The following is a 22443-nucleotide window of genomic DNA, read 5'->3' as shown; positions in this document are numbered from 1 at the left end:
CAGAACAGGACAAATTGTTAGTGGTCCAATTACAGCAGGAAAATCATTTGATTTTAAGCTTCGTTTAAGAATTCCTGTTAGAAGATTCCTTCCATTAGAAGCTATTCGATTTATTCCAGCTTTTGCAGGAAACATTCAGCTTAAAGTAAAGTTCAGTAGCGACGCCTTACAATGCACATCTATATCTGTAAATATATCATTGCTTTCAATCCAACTCTTAAAGTTGCATTTGCTTCAGATTCAAATCCACCGACAAATAAATTTGTTCCATGGAATGAACCATTCACTATGATAACGAAGGCAGTAGAAGCTAGTGGAACAGTTACTATTACAACTGTAACCCAGCAACTATTTCGAACAAAGATGGATTTTAATGAATGTTTCATTCATCCAAAGTCATTCTCTTTAGACCCTAACATTTATACAGAACTTGTAGAACATTATACAAACGAGGCTTTATGTTTTCCTGTTAAAGTTCTGGATTGGATTCCTATGGACGGTTCATTCTCAAAGAATACAGATAGTTCAAGTGCAACATTTACAGCAGCTTATACGCCTATTAATGTTAAAAGTATTTGGGCACTATTTAGAAAGAAAGACAACTATTATGTTAATTTTGAGAACCCTAAGTTTAAATATCTTCAGCTTTCCATGGGAGCTTATGGAAATATGCCTGCAGAACCTGAAAAATCATATGGACCTGTATTTTATGAAATGGTTGCGAACGCTTGCAATACAAACAATGATATGATAGGATTTAATGAAGATGTTATGAGGTCATTGGTGGATGATGGTAGTGTGGAACATAAATGGGATAGCTATGACAACACACATTTCTTATGTGGTTTTCCAACAGAAGTGGACTTTTGCTTCCAGCAAGGTCAAACATCTACTGCTCCAATAACATACAAATTGTCTGTTAAAGGACCTATTGAACTAGCAACTGAAAATGTACCAAAGCCACTTATTGGATTTATGAGGGATTGTTGCTTTGCCATTCAGGTGCGTGCTAATGGCATCCCATAATAAGATTAGATGACTATAACTTAGCTACGGACGACAGTGAGGAATAAAGGATGAACGTTTATTTTTAAAGCTTATAAATGAGTTCTTCATCAAGCTCTCGTGAACCTTCACCATCTATGAAACAAACTTTACCAAACGATTATGGAGCACCTATTGAATATTTCTTACGAGCTGCACAATGGCAAAGAGCAGTCTCACCAAGGTTAGGTGTTCCACCAGCTCCTGTCAAAAATAGCATTTGGTCAAGTCCTTATATAAGATATGGTCTCCCACTAGGTTTGCTAGCTACAGCAGGAGCAGTTATGATGTTGAAAAGAAATAAAGCAAATGTTGTAAATAATACTGAAGTAGCTGAAGTTAAACAAACTCCAACACCTTCACAAGCAAAACCTTCAATGACTCCTGAACCTATGGAAGTACAAACTCCTGTTCAAAAGTCAACTCCTAAACCGACTCCAACATTTAAACCAGAACCTACTCCTCAAATAAATCGTAAAACTCCTGCGTTTCCTTACTGAAAAAATAACGTTATTTTTATTTAATATTAAAATTTTTATTTGATTGAAATGACAAGACTAAAGTCACTGAAGCAATGAAACAAAAGTTTTTGGTAGAATACATTAAATCAGGAACTATTCCAGAAGGTTTTTACATTCATACTATGAAGGATGGTAGAGTTCAGTTTAGAAAGATAAAGCAACCATTAGATAGAGAAGGTATATTAAGGAAGATTAAACTTCATGAGGACAACATTGCTGAACTTAAGAAGAAGTTAGAAGAGTTGGAGAAAGGAAGAGAGTTATAAAGCAATGAATTCAACAGGGTGAAAAACCGGGTGAAAAAAGAGGTGAGATTTCACCACTTCACCTAAATTTATTTTTGTGCTATGTTTTCATACGTGTGAGGGTGGTGATATCATTAATTTTTAAGTTTATTTTTTATTTTATTTTTATATAAATGACGAAAACTATTGAGATAACAAACTACAACGGTCATGAGTTCAAGAATTTGTTCTTCGTTCCTCGTGAAAATACATTCTATCAGATACGAGGGAGAAAGGGTAAAGTTAGTTTGAGCGTTTATGAAGGAATGAAGAATGGAAAGTTTATACAAGCATACGATACAAACGGTAAGCGTGTTTCATTAGCTTTGTCAAAACTTACTAACATTTATTTTGACAGTGACTTTGACTCTGACGATTGGAGCGACAGCAGTGATACTGAAGAATATGAAGTATTGTGTGAAGCACAGCAATGGGAGGAGTTGCAATACTTTTGTAAGTGAGAACGTTTATTTTTTACAGTAGTGAAGTCGTTTGTGAAAACGTTAGTGAGGTGAAGTGGTTGGTGGTTTTGTAAATATTTAAGGTTAAGTTGGTGTTGTCGTTTGTGTTGTAAAATATACGTTAATGGTTTTGTAAAGTGTCAAATTCACATATAATGGGTAAGGAGGCTCGCAGTGCCTCAGTACACATTATATGTATACTAACTAGCTTGTAAAGCCACAAAGTCATTAGGAGGATGTATTACTAAACACGGAAATGCACTTATTAAAGAATTAAATACAACCGTTACAGAAAATGTTCCAGGAATTGTTAAAAAGCTTATCGGCACCGTTGATAATGCAGTTAATGTTCTTTCGGGCTGGGTCACAGAAATTTTCAAATCAATCAAAAGGACTAATGACCAAACGCCAGCGGAATACAAACACTACACACTTTTCGATGCAGTTGACAATATACTCGAAAAATTAAATGATCTAAACAATGAAATTCAAAAGGTAAAAGATAAACACACAGGAACTACAACAGATGTCAAAAATATCTCAAGAAAAGATGTTGAAGATCTGATGGAAAAGATAGATAGCGTTAAAGAAAATGCAGTTGATAAACTCCATGATTACATAGATGATTACACGAAACCATATACAGACATGCTCCAGGAAGCCGCTGATAATACTTCAGTATTAGCCACTGATTTACAAGATCTTATTGACAGCTACTTTTCTGAAGAAAAGTTGAATGGATACTGCCAGCAGTACAACTTCTCATCTGTTGAACATATCGGCAAAATGATCAATGGGGTTATAACAGTTTTCTTCTTTTTCACCTTCATATGTTCACTTGTTGGCATTATATGGATGGCAAGGATTTTCTATGGCCACAGATGCTGCTCAAAGTGTACTGCATCATGCACATGCTGCAAGGTTTGCTGCGGTGGCTGGTGCTACTTCTGCTGTGGCTCATGTTCCACACTTATTGGCTGCACACTTGTTATAATCTTCCCGTTCTTTTCAAGTACAGTCAACTACTACTCAAAGTCAATATTGCCAGAGTTATTCGGCTCAAAGGCCATAGATGTAATTGTTGAGCCATTTCAATTCCAACTTGCTGACGAGACAATCTATGTTAAACCATACAAATTAACATTCCCACAGGGTAATCTTCTTGATGCTATTTGGCCAGAAGATCCTGATGAAAATGCAACATTCATTGGTTCTCTAATGTCAGGAATTAAGACATTCTTTAATTCAACAGCTTTTAGTGATGGTTTCCAGTATACTATGCATACAATCATACCTGCATTTGTAAAACAAATGATTTATAATCAAATCGAAGAGAATGTAAAGCCACAGATAGATGACTACGTTCCAGAAAACATACATTCCAATGAAATGATTGATAGCAAGATCCAACTAATCTACGAGAAACTCCAAGATATTGAAGATGAACTCAATAAACCAGAAAATACCCACTTAACACCTGAGGATAAGGAAGCAATTCGTGCAAGGATGAAAGCAGTCAATATTTCTATTGATTGTAATGAGTCTATTCCAGAAAATGAATCTCAATTATGCTTGGCTTACTCATATGCCCATGTTGTACAACATTCCATTAAAACGAACTTCGTCGATAAACTCATCGAAAAAGATACATTCTATAAAGAAACAGCTCACGAACTTGGTAAAGGAGTAAGCGAACTTTACAATTATTCAGTTGACACAATTGGTAATTTAAGTAAAGCTGTTTACTATAACTCACTTGGTTTATTAAAGGCATCACAGGTTTCAGCGACATTTAACGCAATCTCATCTCCATTATACCAGTACGCATACAGACAAGCAAAGATTTCTTTATACAACTTCCTCTGCTTCTTTGGCCTCTTCATCACAGCTATCTCCTATTGGATCAGACGTTCAGGTATGCTTATGCCAGACAAAGTTGAAGGCTACAGTGATGGTGATTATTCTGGTTCACAGCGCGGCCGTGGTGGAGCTGACATGAGAACAAAGTACGGTAAGACATCATCTTCTGGCTCCGCTAAGTACAGCTATAGCTCATCTTCATCAAAGAAGTCATACTCAAAGAGCTCTTACTCATACTCCAAGTCAGATTCATTCTACAAAGGACGGGAACAGGACAAATTTGTCACACGGCACTTTTTTTAAAGAAAATTAATGGAGCGGAGCGATACTCTGCTGCAGGAGCCCCAAGGCTCCCAATCATTACGAAAGGGAGCCTCAGGGCTCCTGAGAATCCATCAGCAGAGGCCTTTTCATTTGGCCTCTGCTGATCAAAGATTCGGCGAAGCCATTCTTCGTCTCAGGAGCCCCAAGGCTCCCAATCATTACGAAAGGGAGCCTCAGGGCTCCTGAGAAACCTCTTTGAGAAGGTTTTCTTAAAGAAAACCTTCTCAAAGATGATTGTCAGCATTCACTCAAAATCTACCAAGAGTTTCAAAGTTTCAAATCTATCTGAAATGAAGCTTTGAATCTCTTGTATATCTAATTGTAGAGGTACCTTTTCAAAATGTCTTCTATTGATTAAATTTAATCAGTAAAAGTCATTTTGAAAAGGTACATCTCTATAATTGCTATTGAGCATTCACTCTTGGAACCTTGGAGCTCTTGTGTAGTGCATGAAAACTTCAAGATTCTAGCATAAAACATATATCATAGACATAATTTCTTCAAATATAATTTAAGGTTATTTTTAAAAATTAGAAAAGCATAATTTAAGGTTATTGAAAAGTGACACTGGCAAATTTGTCCCGCACTCACAATGGACGCGAAGAAAATTAATTTAATATTTATTTTTTGTGATTGTAATTTACATCATAATGTCTTTTTATTTTTTACCATTGCTAAATAAATAATTTTATCTAATAAATAGAATGATCTATTTTTAAGTTTAAAAACTGAAATTATTTTAATTTTGACTCCGATTCTTATTTTGATCTTTTTGTTAATTCTTGTTAAGAATTAAATTGTAAAACCAATAAACATGAAATAAATCTATTTTTATGATATTTCTGAATACAATGAAACTGATATTAAGGGTCTACTGTAAGGCCAAATAAGGTCTATCGTCGTCCCAAAAATATTGCTCGAGATGGTGTTTACTAAGGCCCAAAACTTAAAAAAACACAAAAAAATTAACTTTACTCTTTTGAGATCCTTATCAGATGTGCATCAATTTGATGCAGTATCGCAGTTCAAATCTGATTTTTTAATGTAGATGTACTCTAACATCCTTTAAAAAATGCAAAATGATATTAATTAAGCTTTTCATTTCTGTATCATACACGAAACAAAATCGTTCATTATACTAAAATTTATCAAAGTTTGATTAATGAAAAAATAATATCTAAATTTTTACATTGAGTCGGCTATTGATATGGTTAATATTAAATCTTGCAAAAATTGGCATTATCCAGAATAATACCCACTAAAATACACATTTTTTTAAAAAAATTTTATCAATTGTTATGGTATATCTTTATGATAATGAATAAAATGCTTATTTTTCATAAGTAAATACATAATTTATGCTTAAACACAAAAAATAACACAAAAATTTTTGGCCAACATATCTAAACTAAGGATAATGGTTTGAATATATAAACAATAATACTTTGTCCAGGGAATTAAATTTGTGCTATCCAATTGTCAATTCTTTGAATTTTTTTTAAATGCAAGATATCCCGGCATTAGCCTCAATAAATATATATATTATGCATCATAATATTAGTTTGTAATGGCATTAAAGCGAAATTCCTAATTTCTTCTCAATTAAATTCCTTGAAAAACATTGGAATTAATGATTGGAAATAGGTCAAAAAATTCCTAATATAAAACTTATACTTAAGATAAAATTAAAATTCGAAAATATCTATTTTTCAAAACACGCATCCAAAAGCGAAAAAATTCGAAAAAATCATGTTCTTATAAAACTCACTGATTTTGCAATTTTTATGAGATTTGAAGTGATAGAATATATTAGGGTTGTTAGATTCCCGACGATAGGTGTCTTGGAAGATTTGCCTGGTGTCATCATAATGTCTTTAAATCAAAAATTTTATTTTGGAGTTAGTTTTATTGATTTTTCAATAAAAAACATTTCTAAAACAAGAAAATAAAACGATAAAATATTTATATTTTATATAAGGATCTTATATATTTAAAATAAATATCATTTTATTTTTTTCATTGGTGTCTGTCAAACCATAATACACTATTCAAAAATTCAATGTGTGTTGCGGTTTCAAAAGACACCTTCAAATTGAACGATAGCACAGACACTATTGAATTTTACCCATTTTATTTAGTTTTTACCCTTTTGATTTTTAAGAATGAATGACTGAAACAGCCGTTTTGCTATGACCTCAATCACTTTTATTTATTATTTTAAATATTATTTAATTTTATTATTTGAATATGCCAACTTATATTTGAGAAGCTCAATTTGAGACCACTTAATACATTGAAATATCATAAATATTGAAATATTAAAAAGTGTATTTCAAAATATTGAAATTATAAAAATTTATAATACTGAAATTGAGACAAATTAATAAATTCAATGTGTTTTTTTTTGAAATAACTCTCAAATATTATTTTTTTGTTTATTTAATGATGAATAAATATGATTGCTTTAGTCAATCATAAAAACTAATTTAAGTTTAAAATAATGAAAGGATAATTTGATCGTTTTTTAAAATACAATTATTTTTGATGATTTGCAAGAATCTTTGAAAAGAATATAATATAGGTTCTATTTTTGTAAAATTTATCCAAATCATGTATTACATAAATTATGATTAAAACGATGAAAGAACCAAAAAATGTGTTTTGTGTTTTGATGGATGCGGGATCCTGTTATTTCCGAAATCGACAAAAAATTTGGAAATTTAATTTCCGAAATCGAAATTATATTAATGTTTTTAATATTCTTATATCAAAAGGATTAAAGTTCATTAAGAGAAAAACAATTCTTCTTCTTCAATCTATTGGCGCATTTATTTCTACACGCCAATAAGGAAGGGAAAATTATAAGACACCATGGTGTCTTCAAAACGCTAATTTTTGATATTTTTAACAACCCTAAATATATTACCATCTTATTGAAACATATGCTTCATTGTTGTATTCACATAATATTAATCAGAACACTAGGAAAAGTGGATTTTCGAAAAATGACGATAACGATTATTTGCAAATCGCCTCTCAATTTTGAGAGACTTTCAATTTTTACAGTGGACCCTTAAAGCTATACTAAGAATTAGCCCAAGATTATTAAAAATTAAAACATTTACAATCATTTTTATGGACTTTAAATGAAATCTCTTTCGTTTTATTGCATACTATTCTAAATTCCAGAAAATTTTGAACTTATATATGCTAAAACAGTTATGATTCATGGAAATTAACATTTGTTCTTTACAGATATCGATATAAACAAAAATATAAATATTATTATTCTTCGGGAACCAAAGGTAAGCCATTTGACTCTGCAATCATCAATGGAGACTTACCATTATTGTTCTTTTGCTTTGGATCTGCACATTTTTCAATTAGCATTTTAGCAATTTCCTGATTTTTAGTTTTTGCAGCGACGTGAAGAGGAGAGTCTCCTATATTATTTTCCCAATTCGGATCAGCACCATTATCTAATATGTATTGAGTCAATTCCTTATTGCCAAATCTCACGGCGACATGAAGAGCTGTTTCACAATCTGAGTTTTCAAAGTTTATATCAATTCCCTTCTCAATGAAAGCAGAAAACACAGATACATTACCACCACTTGCAGCGGCAAAGTAAATATCCTTGCAATCTTCACCCAATTCAATCATCTTGTTAATAACGAAATTTGCAGATTCGAAATTTCCTTTTTTCATTGTGAGTTCGAACGCTGTTTTCCCATATATATCTCTCATGTGGTAATCAGCACCTTTTTGCATCAAGTAATCCATAACTTCTGCATGACAACATCCAAAATGAAGAGGTGTCATATTTTCTGTTGTTTGAGAATTTATTTCACAACCTTTATCAAGGAAGAAATCAATACATTCCATATTACCTGATTCGCACGCAAGATGCAAAGGTGTTATACCTGACTGTGCCCTCAATTCTATGGCATTGTCTTCCATTTTATTGATATCATACATCCAAATCAATGAAATTATCGAAAAGTGACCATATTTAGCGGCATAGTGAATAATTCCAAGTGATTTGTTATCACGACATGATCTATCTATGTCTAAATCAATAAGTCTCTGGAACAGCTCTTCATTTCCGCCTGCAGCAGCGAAATGTAAAACTGATCTGTTGAATTTATCTTTAATATTAAGATCTACACTGTTATCTACTAGAAAATTAAAGCAATCAGTTGCTCCGTAAAATGCAACATAAGAAATTAAAGGAATATTATTTTTTAAAATATCATCTTCTTCAGGAGAGATTTCATATGACTTGATGATAGTATTTATTGAAGCTCCACTACTGATATAGTTTATGACCGCATTAATATCTCTATCCCGAATCCCGTCCAAAGTTGCTTTTAACATTAGAAAAAGTGACAGCAATTTCGAAGTTTATCTGATATTTTCACTCTATATCAATAATAAAAACAGTTTGAAAACGGAGATTTTCCTTTTATTGAATTTTTTTGTGTCAATTTTTTTTTCAAGATGAATGATCTTCCTCCAATTGCTAATTTAATCAGCAATATTCTATTTGTTTTGCTGATTATCACATTCCTTTATGCATTGTGCTCGAGGTTCGTTTCAGATAAAACACTTTATGACTATACAATTTTACCAACTAATGATCCCGAAAAGATCAACTATTATATTGAACCATCTCCATCTCCAAAAGAGAAAATACCATTTCCTACAGTATTTTCTCCCTCAGAAGTTTACACTACATTCGTTGTTCCAGCTTACAACGAATCAAAGCGTATTACACCAATGCTCGATGAAACAGTTGCATATTTGGAGCGTAGAGCAAGTGAAAATCCAGAATTTACCTGGGAAATCATTGTTGTTAATGATGGATCGAAAGATAACACAGCAGAAATCGTTACGAACTATGCATTCAAGCACCCACAAATACGCCTTCTCAACCAACCAAAGAACATGGGCAAAGGAGCTGCTGTTCAAGCCGGTTGTTTACATTCTCGCGGAGAATTGATTTTAATGGTCGATGCCGACGGCGCTACAAAGATTGATGAGTTCGAAGAGCTCGAGAAGAAGATCAAAAGCCTCACAACTATCAATAAAGAAGCAATTGTCGTTGGATCAAGAGCTCATTTGGAAGGAGCAGAAAAAGCGAACAGAACACCATTACGAAAATTCCTTGGTCTCGGATTCCACATGTTAATTACAATTGCAGGAGTCCACGGAATAAAGGATACTCAATGCGGATTCAAATTGTTCACTCGCGAGGCTGCCAGGTGGCTATTTCCAAATCAGCATGTACAAAGATGGTGCTTCGACCCAGAATTACTCGTTATTGCTCAGTCAAGGCAAATGGAAGTCGCAGAAGTTCCAGTCGAATGGAATGAGATCGGTGACAGCAAAATGAAGATTTCTGGTATGATAAAGATGGCTATTGACCTCGTACAGATCGCAATTTACTTCAGAGCTGGCCTTTGGACAGTTAAAGACAAAGCTGATACTCCTATTTCAGATTTTGAAGTTTAATTTCATTATATTTCCTTGTTAAATTTAAAATTTTAAGTTTTAAAACTAATACTAATGTCTTTTTAGATGATTTAACAAAATATATTTTGATTTTTACCAAAATACATTGATTTATCGGACATTTTACTGAATTTTATTCAATAATAGATTATGATTCACATCAATTTCATCATCAACGCATCAAAGAAACTGCTAATTTCAAATCCACTTAAATAACAATATGCATAGCAGTAAATCATATACTATCTCTTATGCTTATGTAATCTCAATGTAATGTTAGAGGTTCTGCTTCATTTCAGCTATTTAGCCATATCAAAGGATCTAATTTGCTTTCAAACAGCCTGAAAGCATGCTTACACCATCAGAATAACATAAACTAGAATAATACACGCATATTGTACAATAAAACTACCAAAGATTCAGAATCTGCAATTTCAAATTTCAATTACACCTTGTTGGCCTGTTAAAGCCAATTTCTTAAATAATATATTGGATAGCTATGATTGTTAAGCTAAATGCAAGTCAGCTGAAGAAATTTTATAAAAACGGTTTTGATACGTTAGTAGAAAACTTTCGAAAAAATGATGACTACTTCAATGGCGGCCGGTGCTCGAAAGGATGATATTGCTACAAGTGGATTTTCTCGCGTCGATATTTTAGGAAACGAAGATCTTTTCCCAAACGAAGGCTTTGAATTTAAGCCAGGAAAATCAAAATTAACAAATTCATACAGAATGAGTGAAGATTCTCCATTCACAAATACAGTCAAGCAAAGTATGGCTCCAAAATCTGAAGAGCAAAAAGTTATGGAAGAACAAATGCCAAATATGATTCGTTCAGAACGTCTTTGCACAAAAACAGCAGCCAACGCCATTGCTACAGGCCAAATCGGTGAACTTCGTCCACTTCATTCTCAAATTGCACAAGATTGCGTCCAAAAGCAACTGAAGCAACAGTTGATAATGAAGGAGCAAACACGTGCAGCACGTATGAAAGATGATGCTCACTGGGCTCAAGTCGAACAAGAGGAAGCCGAGGCAACTCATGCCTTCTTAAACAGAAACGACAATTCTAAGCGCGATCAACAGAAGCAATTAGCCGAAGTATACAAGCGTGAGCTCAGACTTCATAAGCAGAAGGCTCTCGAGCAGCAGGAAATCGAAAAAGCCGAAGCTGCAAGAATAGCCAAAATCCAGGCCGAAGAAGCAGCCGCTGAGAAGGAAAAGGCCCGCAAGAAGAAGGAGGAAGAGAAGAAGGCCCTCGCAGAGTTCGAGAAAACAAACGGATCCCTTCTTAACCGCAAGAAACGTCAACAACAAGAAGAAGCCGCAATTGAAGCCGCTGTTCAGAAGGAGAAGGAGCAGATCGAAGCCCAGAAGGCAGAACGTGAAGCCCATCTCCAGAAGATCCGCGAAGAGAAAGAAAAACGTCGTGAAAAAATTTTCCAAATTCAATCGAAGAAATTCTTAGAACTTAAAGCAAAGAACGAACGTATTATTAATACAGCAGCCTCAGAGCTTGCAGAGCGTGAGGAAGCAGAGAGACTTGCTGAAATCGAGAGAAAACAACAGATGAGAAAACAAAGAAACGAAGATTGGCAGAATTCTCTCAAGCTCAAGGCTCAGAGAGAAGAGGAGAAGAAGAACAGACCAAAGACACCTATTGAAGACGACAAATACGACGAAGAACGCGCTTTCGAAGAAGTTACTCGTCGTGAGGAGATGAAGAGACTCCGCGAGGCCCAGTTAAGGCAGATTGCTGAGAGAAAGGCAAGAGAAGCAAAGGAGAGAGAAGAGGAACTGAAGCCTCAAAGCTGTTATTTCTTGAAGGATAATGATGATTGGTAAATGCTAATTTATTATATATTTTAGAAAAAAATAAATACGTCTTTTTAATATTTCACAAGATTTACATTGAATACTAACCTATTTTAGAAATTTTAGATAAGATTTGTTCATTTTCGGAAGCAATAAGGAATTAGATATTCTAAATCATTCTTATAATCACTTGTATGCAATTATTTTCTAAACAAAATCATCTTTGGGTCTATATTTGCTTTTAATATTCTGGAAATTATCAAAATTCATCGAGTTGATTATAATTCAATTTTGATAATTTATAATTCAATTACTAAACTTAGACTTACATTTATATGAACAAATTAAAGAATTTATTTCAAAATTCTTTATTAAAAAGGGAAGGAGATAATAAATAATGAATACTTTATTAATAAATAATAAATAAATAGTTAGCAAGAAAAGAACAGGCTTATTGCTTTGGCATCTTCCATTCGAGGTGCATGTTGTTAAGTGGCTGGAGACCACGTGTAGCACGGAGGATGTTCTCCATGCAAGCACGCTGCTGGAAGAGGGAGTTGATGACTGGTGTGCCTGTTGGTGTTCTTGGAGCCTTGAGGAGGAAGGAAAGAACAGAGTAGACGGAGTTCATGTGAGAGAATTCCTTCATTGTCTCATCCTTAAGCTGGACACGTGTGAAGAGTTCCATAAGGAGGATGAGGTCGAGCATAAGTGGAGCAGCAAGAAGGGAGTCTTCGCATGTGTTGTGGACGGAGATGATGTTCTTGCCACCACAGAAGATGTCGGAGTCGTATTCATCGAGAGCACGCTTTGAGTCGCCAACAGATGGGACGTACTTGATGACGACAACGTGATCTGGGTGCTCGCCGTTTGGATAGAGGATTGGGTTGTAGCCAACCATATCATCAATGACGGAGGACTTTGAGATCTGCTTGGAGCGGAAGCAAAGGTCGAAATCGAGGTTAAGGCCATCGTTGTTACCAAGGTGGTTGTAGGAAACAACAGCTGTTAACTTGAGACCAGATGAGATGAGGAAGTCAGCCATGACGGACTTGAACTTTGTCTGGCCTGTCTTGAAGTCATCACCCATGATGGCGACGCCCTCGCGCTCAGCAAGCTGGATAAGGCCTGGAACGAATGTGTTCTGTGGGGAACCATTGATGTATGGGATGTGCTCGAGGATAGCGGCAACGGCGTAGATCTGGGATGGAGCGATTTCGGCGTGGTTGTTCTTGATGGCATCAAGAAGTTGTTCTGGTGTCATGTGGACGCCTTCCTGAACATCGCAGTAACGCTCTGTGTTGGCTGTCCAAAGGATGATGACCTTCTCCAGCTTGTTTTGCTCCTTGAAGTCGCGCATCTGCTTACGGACTGTTTCGAGCTGTTCCCACTTTGTGCCTGGGATGACGTTGTTAGCACGTTCCTTCTGGTTTGGAGCAACGAAGTCTAAGTCGAAGACGGCTGGAAGTGGTTTCATCTTCTCGAGGTCGTCCTTGAGCATGTTGAGCATGACTGGCTCCATGACAAGAGCACGCTTAGCAGCATGGTAGATATCCATATCGTTAATATCCCAACCACCGATAACAAGATTATCTGGATCGACCATTGGGAGTAAAGCCTTGAATGGAGCCACGTATGTTGTGCCCTTCTCATCTTGGCCGAGGTATGTTGTGCCGCACTGTGTAAGGGAACCATGGTAGTTAGCCTTGACCTCACCACGCTTTGTATCCCAAACAAGTTTCTTCTTGTTAGCGAGAACGCCGGATGTAAGTGTTGTACCGTTGTTGCCACCCCAGCCGACAAGCATAACACCGGTCTTTGGAACGTGAAGATCTGTCTTGAATTCTAATTTCTTTGTCTCTGGAACAATCTTGATGCCTTCTGGACCGGCAACGACGTGGGATGTATGGTAATCATACTTTGTAATCATTTCCTCTCCCTTGATCTCAACATTTGAGCTGTCAACCTTGAACTCGTTAGCGAGCATTGTTAAAAGTGAAGTAATCAACAGTTTTCAAAATCGTTGTTCTTACTCAATTTTTTCAAAGCAGATTTGCGGTTTTCCGCTCATTCCGCTCACATTAATTTTTTTAATCGCACAAGAATGGACAAAACACCTTTTTAGTGAAAGTATTGTTGTATGTCGGATTGATGGAGGAAAACTAATTTTTTGATTGTATGAATAAATTACTATATAATGAAAGACTGCCAAGATTTAATATAAATGTTGTTTTTGCTATTCCACTTTTTCATAGTTATCTCAAATTCAGAGGAAAATAGCCCCAATTGAATCAATAGAGGAATCGTAGTAATAAATCATATTATGATAATATAAAATGTTCTTGCAAATTATTTTCAATTCAATGAAATTTTCGGTAACCGTCTGCAATTTTTTCAATTTTGAATTGAATGATAAAATGTTGGATATAGTTGGATAGACCCGAAAATGTATTAGAATTGATTAACAGTTATGATTTCAAAATAATGGCCTGTCAATCAAGACATTTAATTTAAAAAATATTAAAATAATCGCTGGGTTTCAAACAATTCTACCAGTTACACCAAAACGCATTAGATAATTCCATTCCAATGTGTAATTAAAGATTTTTTCGCCTTAATTTATCATTTTTATCGATTTTTGCCAAAAATCCCTTGTCTTTACCAATAAAGCTACAGATCAAATTGTTTGCAAAATTTGCTTGAAATCCTTATAATTTTAAGCAAATTTCGTAGAGAAACAAAATTTCAGATTTAAAACCCAGATTTTTCCCTAATTAAATTCATCAACTATAATCTTTGCAGTAATTAAAAAACGTTGTAAATACCGTAATGGCCGAATTGCTCTATTTCATTTTCGGAATTATCCATAAAGATTTTTTGATAAAAATTCAAATGAAATTTCTTTAAATCATCCTGCCTGATTCATTTTGGTGAATTTCCAGTATCTTGAGTTCGATGCCAAAATATTTCAACCCAATAAGATGAATTATCATTTCTCAGATAGAAATAATTTTACGATAACAAGTTAGGAGTTACATATTATCTAATCAAATGCCATATTTAATCTAATTCAATATTGATTTCTTTCATTCTAATTTGCTATGCTTTCTTATTGATGTTAGGAATTAGCTACTCAATTCATCATTATAAACCGAATAATTTACTTTGATATTTTTTTTTGAAATAAATTTAGGCATTGAAGCTTTAATATTATAAATAATAGATCACGGAAGACAATCAGCATGATTACCTATTTCATATTTTCATATTTTGCTACTTGTATTCTAATTTTTTTAAAATTTGTGAATTTAGCATTTAATTATCTATAAAATAACATTTTTACAAAATAATGATAAAATATAAAAATAATAATATCACGCAATCAGAAAAATAACAGATAAAGAAAGATTAAAAATTAATTTTTCAAGGATGGAAGGGAAGATGGATCTGCTTTCTTTGCTGGCGCCATCGGAGAAATGGTCATTAAGAATGAAGCAAGATTTTCATCTTTTTCGCAAATACCAAATTGAAGACTTAAAAGATGACTCAAAGCAGTTGCAGAGTTGTTAGACAACGAATTTGCCTTAACTTCTCCACGAAATCTGCCTCCTTTTGTTGTCATTTGAGTGACAAGTTTTGCACTTTTTGTCAAAAGAGCTTCTAATTTATGAACAGCAACATTCCATTTAGACAAAGCTGATTTTGTTGCAACTTCAACTTGATTTCTGAGCGGGGTAAGAGCATTGCTTAGATTCGTTGTTGATGATGTTGCTGAGTGCAAGAAAGAAGTAGATTTCAACAGTTTTACAGATGATTTCTTTCTTGAAATTTTTTCAGGAACTTCTTTTTGAGGAACTTCAACAGCTCCAACAACTTTTTCCATGTGACCAACTTCTTGCAATGTTAAACCAACATCAGACATCTCTGTGTTTAGTTCAGATATTTCACTTGCTTGTGCAACAATAACTGTAGGGATGATTCTAATTCCGGATCCTTTATGTTCTTCGTCTAATGTAACAGCGCCTAAGAAATAGTAGTAAATTCCTGAAATTTGAGATGATTTGTTTCTTGCTCCTGTTGCTGTTGTTGCTCTTGATGTTCCAGAAGTAATTGTACCTGGTGTCATTCCTGTTCTTGCTGTATGTGTTGCATTTGTCATTCCTTCATCAGAATTCTCAACTTTCATCGCTCTGCTGTCAACTTTGTACCATTGTCCAACAACATAATTTGTTTCTTGATTGTTATCAGGTGGCTGTCCAAGGCTCTTGAATACAGCACATTGTTCTTCGAAGCATCTGAAGAATAAAGAAGTTCTTGCTTCAATTAAGGTACAATCGAACAAAGGTTGATCCAAAGAACAAACATGAGAATAATAAGCAGCTGCAAGACCTCTTTGAGTTTGATCTTTGTTGTCATTTTGCAATAATTGTGGACAGTTTGTTGCAACTGTATCTTGACATTCAGCAACTAAACTTTGAATGAATCTTCTTGATGTCTTTACGGCATGAGCAACCATTAAAGTACTTAATGTCTTTTCGTTTCTTGCATTATCCCCTTGTGACAAACCAACTAAAAGAACAAGATCTAATATTACTTGTTGGCTTGCTGGATGAACAACACAATCAGGATGAGTAGCGAACATTTGTCTCATTTTCTCTGCCATCTGATCAACTTGCACAGCTGAAAATGATGGAAGAGTGACGTTCTTGAGTGAATCTCCTTCGACTTGTCTGTTCCAGAATTGAACAGCTGTTGGATTTTGCGAGATGAAATCCTGCATTTTAATCCTAGAAGCTGTTGAAGAAATAAGGAATGACAAACCATGAGAAGGATATGGACAAATAGAAGACATTGTTTGTGCAGCTTTCTCGAGAATTTCAAGAGAGTTTTCATTACCCTTGAATTTGATATTTGCATTGGCATACAAATACTGTAATCTGACTAATAAATGAGTATCTGCCAAATACAAGTTCTTTGATTCTTTCATTGCTAATTCCGAGATGTAGAAATACTCGACAGTTTGGAAAATTTGAGCCGCCAAAGGAATTGGAGAATATATTTGTCTTTGCTGTGGTTGAAGATTTCCTAATACAGTTTCAACTAAGTTCTTATCGAAGCAGAACAATTGAACTAACTGTGCACATGACAAAACATGTTCTCTGTAAAACGCTGTGATTGGTTTCGTCATTGAAATGTTCAATAACAGTTTCGCTGCTGATTCGAATTCTGCTTTTTGAATCAAAACTAAACTCTTGATATAAGGAGATCCATATTGATCAGCGATTGATGCATCATGTAAATTAAATGCGCATTCAGCAATGATCCTTGTTCTCATGTCTTCCAATCCACAAACTAAATTCATTGATTTATCTAAGACATTTGAACAATCGAATGTCAAGAAATCATTCGAAACTTCTTTCAAAGGATTTTCCAGATTCTTTGCAATCGACATTGCTGATTCCCACATCCACATGCTCATTTTAACACGTGCAAGTTCAAGTAGCAGCTCGTATTTGATTGTTAATTGGTCTTGTCCGAATTCTTTTGCAATCAAACCTGTCAACAAAGTTTCAGCCAATTTCAACAATGAATCAGAAATTTCACTCAATCCTGTCATACTCATTGAGCTTGATAATTCATCTTTCTTGTGATGAGATGCGGATTTCCTGTGCTTGGCTCTTGATGTTGTTTGCTTTGCTGTTGGAGTTGTTGCTGTTGATGCATTGTCTTGATTTTCTACAATTGGATTTTGTGAATTAGAAAGAACACGAAGTAATCTTGTAACACATAAAATGAATTGCAAACCAATTTGTGCACCGAATATTTGGGAAACATTATTGAATGTTTGTGGTATTGTTAAGTATTTGATGCATTCACTATTAGCTTGGAATGATGGTCCTTCTGTTTGATCATATTGATATCTCTTTACATTTGGAGGAGTCAAAGTAAATTCGATTGTATTATGTGGTTGTCCGAAATTAGTTATGACATCATTAAGAATTTGAACAGCACTAGAAACGAAACCGAATGTGCAACAGTTCAAAGCACCAATCAATCTTACTCTTGCAAGAATGTTTGGCTCGCGTATGATGAATCTGAAGAAATGACGAGCAAAAGCAATTGGCTTGAACATTTCGAAATATAATTCATAAGATTGCATTGCACTCAACAAATAAGTGATTGCTCCACTGATGTTTTGTGCTGGGCAACATTCTAACAATGGTTGGTTTGGATCCAATTCTGAGAAAATATCAACTCCTTGAACAATTTCTGGAGGTTCATAAGTAGCAAAATCAATTTGTTTCTTTGGATGCGTTGTTTCATTTGCGAATAAACTTCCTAATGAGAAAGATGCCAATTTGCACAAAGGTAATGCAATTTGTCTATCACTGTACATAGCAATGTAACTACTTAAGACAAAAATACTTAAACAACCTGCCCAAGAATGCTTTTGATAGAAAGAATCTTCGGTTTCATTTTGCAAAATTTGGTCAACTTTTTCATGAGCTCTGACTAATCTGAAGTGACATTCCAATGCATCTTGCCATCTCTTTAAAGCTGTTGCATCATCAAAGTGCTTCTTTGAATAGAAACCTAATCTCGTGAGCAAAGAAACAGACATGGAAAGCTTTTGTTTGTGTTGTAAGTTGATTGCAATATCCAAAACATTTTTGAGGGCTTGCTGTTTGTTATCGAAATGAAATGCATTTGGATCTTCTGTTGTTAACTTACAAAGCAAATCATTTGCAGTGTAAAATGCATTTTCAGCAGGATCTCTTCTTTGTAAACTTGCTTGTATTTTCTGCAGATCTTCTGGCATTTCTTCACCATCAATCATCCACAACATCTTACCCATTGATTGCTCTTTTGCACAAGCTGTTTGCATGTGTCCAACCAGAGCTTTGGTCTTTGAATCATTCAACAAGAACATGAAGACATCAAAAACAATACTTTGTGCCCATCTTTCATCCAATGGCAAATAAGAAACTAAAACATTGGAAAATGTCACCATTTTTGATGAAATGTTCTTGAAAATCGGAGATTTGTATTGAACAGTTGATAAGAAAACTCTCAACATCTCAGTTGCTGTTCTTTGGATATCAAATCTCTTCGATCTCTCTGAAATAACAATTGTCTGTATAATTGTTTGGAGGAAATTATTTGCAGCATCATAATTAAACTCGGCTTCAAATGTTGCAGCGTCCATGGATGGTCTTCTACTATGTCCATATCTTGATGATTTCCTTTGAAGACTGTGCTTTGGTGTGATTTTTCCAGAATTGTCTAATGGTGCTGGCCTTGCATGTTTCATTGTTTCATCCAATTCCAATTGGCACATTGCACTTAACATCAACAAAGCAGCTCTGTGCTGGTTGCATTCGAAGAACTTTTGATTCTTCTTTTGCCTTGTGTGATATTTAGTCCAACAATTCTGTATTTTTGTTGCCATTTGGTTCTGCAAAGCTTCTTCTGTGTTTTGCTTACCTTGGTCTTTGGCTTTGCCTTTAACAGGAGTCTTCTTTTTGATTACTGGTTTAGCACCTTTAGCTTTTCCTTTAACAGGGGTTTTCTGATCATCTTGTTCATGAACTAAAGATTTGATGTATTCCAAAGTTTGTTTCGACCAATTTGCACCTTGATTATTCATTCCTGCTGTGTGAGCCATAGTTATCAAGTAAACAGCAGCTGCTGGGAACAAAGGATCTAATTTGAATTTGTTAAACAATTCATCAAATGATTTTTCAGGTGATTGTCTGAAAATTTCTGCCGCGTAAATTGGCAAAACTTGTTCATTTACAACATTCGATTCTGTTAATTGATGCTGAGCGGCAAACATAATAAACGATTGTCTCCAATGACTGTTTGTTGGCAATTCTAAAACAGTACTTAATATATATTGAGATATCTGTCTTTCTTGGTATAATTTAACGAAAGCTGCATCTAAACAATAACTTGCGCAAGACAAAATTTGTTGATGTTCTTCTTCATTTCTTGTTGGTTTGTTGTTCTTTAAAGCATTGACAATTAACAACAAAGGTTGAATAACCCATTTAACATGGAATGATTTACCAATTAATGGCTGAAGTGTTGCTAAAATCTCACGACTTCCCGTTAAAATTAAATCAGGATTATTCAAAATTTGAGCTAAAATCAACGAAAGATGTTGAAAGGCTGTTGCATGGAGAGGTTTTGCAGCAAATAACCTTGCGCTCATCAACAAAACAGAAGCAAAGGATCGAATCAAAGGAGCAGGCTGCGAAATAATGTTGCTCTTCAAGATAAATCTGTTGAAAGGATTCATGTACTGATAAAACATGTTATCTTCTGATTGAACAGCAATTTCTGCAAAACATTGAATTAAATATGTCAAAGCTACATCGAAACTGACTAAATCATGAGATTTATAAGCAGCGGCTGCGATATAACTCCAAATCAACTCAACAGATAATGTATGACATGTTGAAACATAGAATGGCTCACTCAAAACATCAATTAATTCATTATGAGAATTATATCCGCCAAAAGCAAAAGTGTATAAAGTATTTGGCTTCAGTTTTGAGATCAAAAATGTTTCAACTTTATCTTGTTTGACACCACATCCTTGTAGATGAATGTTTGATGTTGTTAATCCAGTGTTTCCTACAACTTCTTTACCGAAAACTGCCACAGTTTTTGCGTTTTGACAATATTTGTTTGTGCAAACTAAAGCGATTTGAGTTCTATTTGCGAAAATTACTGGAGAATTGAGTTTATATGTTATTCCTTCTAGTTCTATTAATGACTGTCTTGCTTTTTCGAGGAATTCCTCTGCTTTCTGCGGTCTAAAGAATGACATTTGGATGTAAATCAATGCTTTGACAGCAAAATTATTTTTGAATTTTGTCAACAAATCTTCTTCAGCTGTTTTAGAATATGACGGTGGTTTAAATGGTCTGTTGATTGCTTCATCGAAGTGTTGTTTCTGTTTATTATCAAGAATACCGTATAATTGTTTAGTTTTCGCGTATTCGTCTTTCTTATCTTGAATGTCTTTTTCATATTTCTGTGCTTGTTTATCTGTATCATTAATTAAACCAAATCTAAGTGTTGATGATATCCAAACTGACAACAAATCAACATGCAAACATTCTAGCCAGTTCTCAAAGAGTATATATGACTTGTCTGCTGGTTTCGTTGGTATTGATTCCGTTGGAGTTATCACACAATCAAATTTTCTTGTTGCGAAAATGTCTCTGAAATTCAATAAAACGTCCAAAACTTTCCTTGCAACTTCAATACATTCAGCATAAAGATCAAGTGATTCAAGATGAGCACATAAATGAAGAGCTGCAAGTGAAACATGCATTGGACATGGATGTGGAATAATGAATAAAACTCGAAGTACTCCACGGAGAACAAGTGGGTCTTGGATCTTCTTGGAAGCAAATATATTCCATAGCCTCATAGCAATTTCGTGGAAAAATTGATAATCCGAGGCAATAACTTCATTTGATATTTTGCATAATGTATAAGAAACTTCCATCCAGTTGTTTTGTGATATGTACTGTGCAAGAGCAACAATATCATCGTTTGGTAATGCTTTTGATAAGTTTTCTGTATCATTAAAATTGCCTGATCGAATAAAAGCAAATAGAAGCCTGTGAAGAAGTGTTGGCTCAAGATTACATGCAGGATTAACCCACGCCTGAACAATAGATGAATATTTGTTCAAATAATCCTGTTTTGAAATTGGAGATTCGAAAGCATTGATCACCATTTCAACAGTGCGTTGGCTAGGAAGTGGTGGTAGTTCTTGTACACCAGGATCTTCTTTAACTGCTTTCTTTCCACGCTGTTTTGCTTTCTGATTCGAACCAGGCTTTTCGTAGTCGATATCACTAGAAGTAGTAAAGTGAACAAGCATGATAGAGATTGAATTGAAACATGCATCAAACAAATCTTTCAAAACTATAGTATCATCATTACAAGTGGTGATTGTCTCTGAAAGACCGTTTGTATTTGACTGTTCGAGTTGCATCAGTTGTGTTAATTCTGTTTTGAACGTGTTTACGAAGTTTTCTGCATCCTTGTCGCGTGAATTTAACGTATTTGACATGATTGAGCATATTAGGTAGAATATTTGCATTCGAAATGGTATAAACCTTGATGTTCTGAAGATAATATTTGTAGAAATCGAGTGATTTATTGACAATGTATATTCCAAAATCTGATCACTATAACCAGTAAAAACGAGTTTTTCTAAAATTCCGATAATTTCGACAACAATATTGTATGCACACCAGTAATTTTTGGGATTTGAGATTACTTGGTTATACAATTCTTCTAATGCATTTAATTGCTGCATTATTCTTTCGAAAGTATCTGAAAAAATCATTTGTGGGTCATAACTTAGAATATTCTGGATCAGAGACTGACTTGCCGTAACTTTTTTCATTGCGGCATCGATTTCTTCGCTCATTCTCTTGATAGCAGAAACGGACGCCCTATCGTCCTCTTGCAAAATTTTACATCCAAAATTATAATTTTTCATGTTTACTGATTTTGAATAAATAGGCACTAACTCAAAGTGCAGAAAATTGAATTATTTATATAAATTTCATATGGATTTTAAATTCGG

At 34.5% G+C, this 22443-nt stretch overlaps 8 protein-coding genes across 8 annotated transcripts, besides 6 other annotated features; 5 read left to right on the top strand and 3 right to left on the bottom strand.

Annotated features, from left to right (window-relative positions):
- Positions 1-2516: part of a mobile genetic element that runs on past the window's edge.
- On the top strand, positions 289-919 carry TVAGG3_0274690 (uncharacterized protein; the record flags this gene model as incomplete). The annotated part of the gene is made up of 1 exon (XM_051228672.1): positions 289-919. A coding segment is annotated over one exon (631 nt), but the record flags the coding sequence as incomplete, so codon positions are not given.
- TVAGG3_0274680 (kinase C-related family) lies at positions 1332-1544 on the top strand (the record flags this gene model as incomplete). Its single annotated transcript, XM_051228671.1, has 1 exon — positions 1332-1544. One exon carries the CDS (start codon positions 1332-1334, stop codon positions 1542-1544), a length of 213 nt encoding a protein of 70 aa, XP_051098401.1.
- Positions 1984-2310, top strand: TVAGG3_0274670 (uncharacterized protein; the record flags this gene model as incomplete). Its single annotated transcript, XM_001318739.1, has 1 exon — positions 1984-2310. The coding sequence occupies one exon, from the start codon at positions 1984-1986 to the stop codon at positions 2308-2310; it is 327 nt and encodes a 108-aa protein (XP_001318774.1).
- Positions 2311-2516: a terminal%2Cinverted (terminal inverted repeat of Maverick-1A transposon ID:TVAGG3_0274660).
- Positions 2517-4435: 1919 nt separating this feature from the next.
- Positions 4436-4469: a terminal%2Cinverted (terminal inverted repeat of MuDR-4N1_TV transposon ID:TVAGG3_0274650).
- Positions 4436-5083: a mobile genetic element.
- Positions 5056-5083: a terminal%2Cinverted (terminal inverted repeat of MuDR-4N1_TV transposon ID:TVAGG3_0274650).
- A 279-nt stretch (positions 5084-5362) lies between these two features.
- Positions 5363-6306: a mobile genetic element.
- A 1051-nt stretch (positions 6307-7357) lies between these two features.
- On the bottom strand, positions 7358-8871 carry TVAGG3_0274630 (spectrin binding; the record flags this gene model as incomplete). The annotated part of the gene is made up of 1 exon (XM_001318737.1): positions 7780-8871. One exon carries the CDS (start codon positions 8869-8871, stop codon positions 7780-7782), a length of 1092 nt encoding a protein of 363 aa, XP_001318772.1.
- A 123-nt stretch (positions 8872-8994) lies between these two features.
- TVAGG3_0274620 (glycosyl transferase) lies at positions 8995-10431 on the top strand (the record flags this gene model as incomplete). The annotated part of the gene is made up of 1 exon (XM_001318736.2): positions 8995-10008. The coding sequence occupies one exon, from the start codon at positions 8995-8997 to the stop codon at positions 10006-10008; it is 1014 nt and encodes a 337-aa protein (XP_001318771.1).
- A 158-nt stretch (positions 10432-10589) lies between these two features.
- Positions 10590-11882, top strand: TVAGG3_0274610 (trichohyalin-plectin-homology domain family; the record flags this gene model as incomplete). Its single annotated transcript, XM_001318735.2, has 1 exon — positions 10590-11855. The coding sequence occupies one exon, from the start codon at positions 10590-10592 to the stop codon at positions 11853-11855; it is 1266 nt and encodes a 421-aa protein (XP_001318770.1).
- A 381-nt stretch (positions 11883-12263) lies between these two features.
- TVAGG3_0274600 (inositol-3-phosphate synthase protein) lies at positions 12264-13832 on the bottom strand (the record flags this gene model as incomplete). Its single annotated transcript, XM_001318734.2, has 1 exon — positions 12277-13812. The coding sequence occupies one exon, from the start codon at positions 13810-13812 to the stop codon at positions 12277-12279; it is 1536 nt and encodes a 511-aa protein (XP_001318769.1).
- Positions 13833-15240: 1408 nt separating this feature from the next.
- TVAGG3_0274590 (cilia- and flagella-associated protein 54 family) lies at positions 15241-22284 on the bottom strand (the record flags this gene model as incomplete). The annotated part of the gene is made up of 1 exon (XM_001318733.1): positions 15241-22284. The coding sequence occupies one exon, from the start codon at positions 22282-22284 to the stop codon at positions 15241-15243; it is 7044 nt and encodes a 2347-aa protein (XP_001318768.1).
- Between the last annotated feature and the right edge of the window lie 159 nt (positions 22285-22443).

Source organism: Trichomonas vaginalis, chromosome V (genome assembly GCF_026262505.1).
Source record: "Trichomonas vaginalis G3 chromosome V, whole genome shotgun sequence".
In the NCBI taxonomy this organism is placed as follows: domain Eukaryota; phylum Parabasalia; order Trichomonadida; family Trichomonadidae; genus Trichomonas; species Trichomonas vaginalis.
This window is presented reverse-complemented; position numbering and strand designations above follow the sequence as displayed.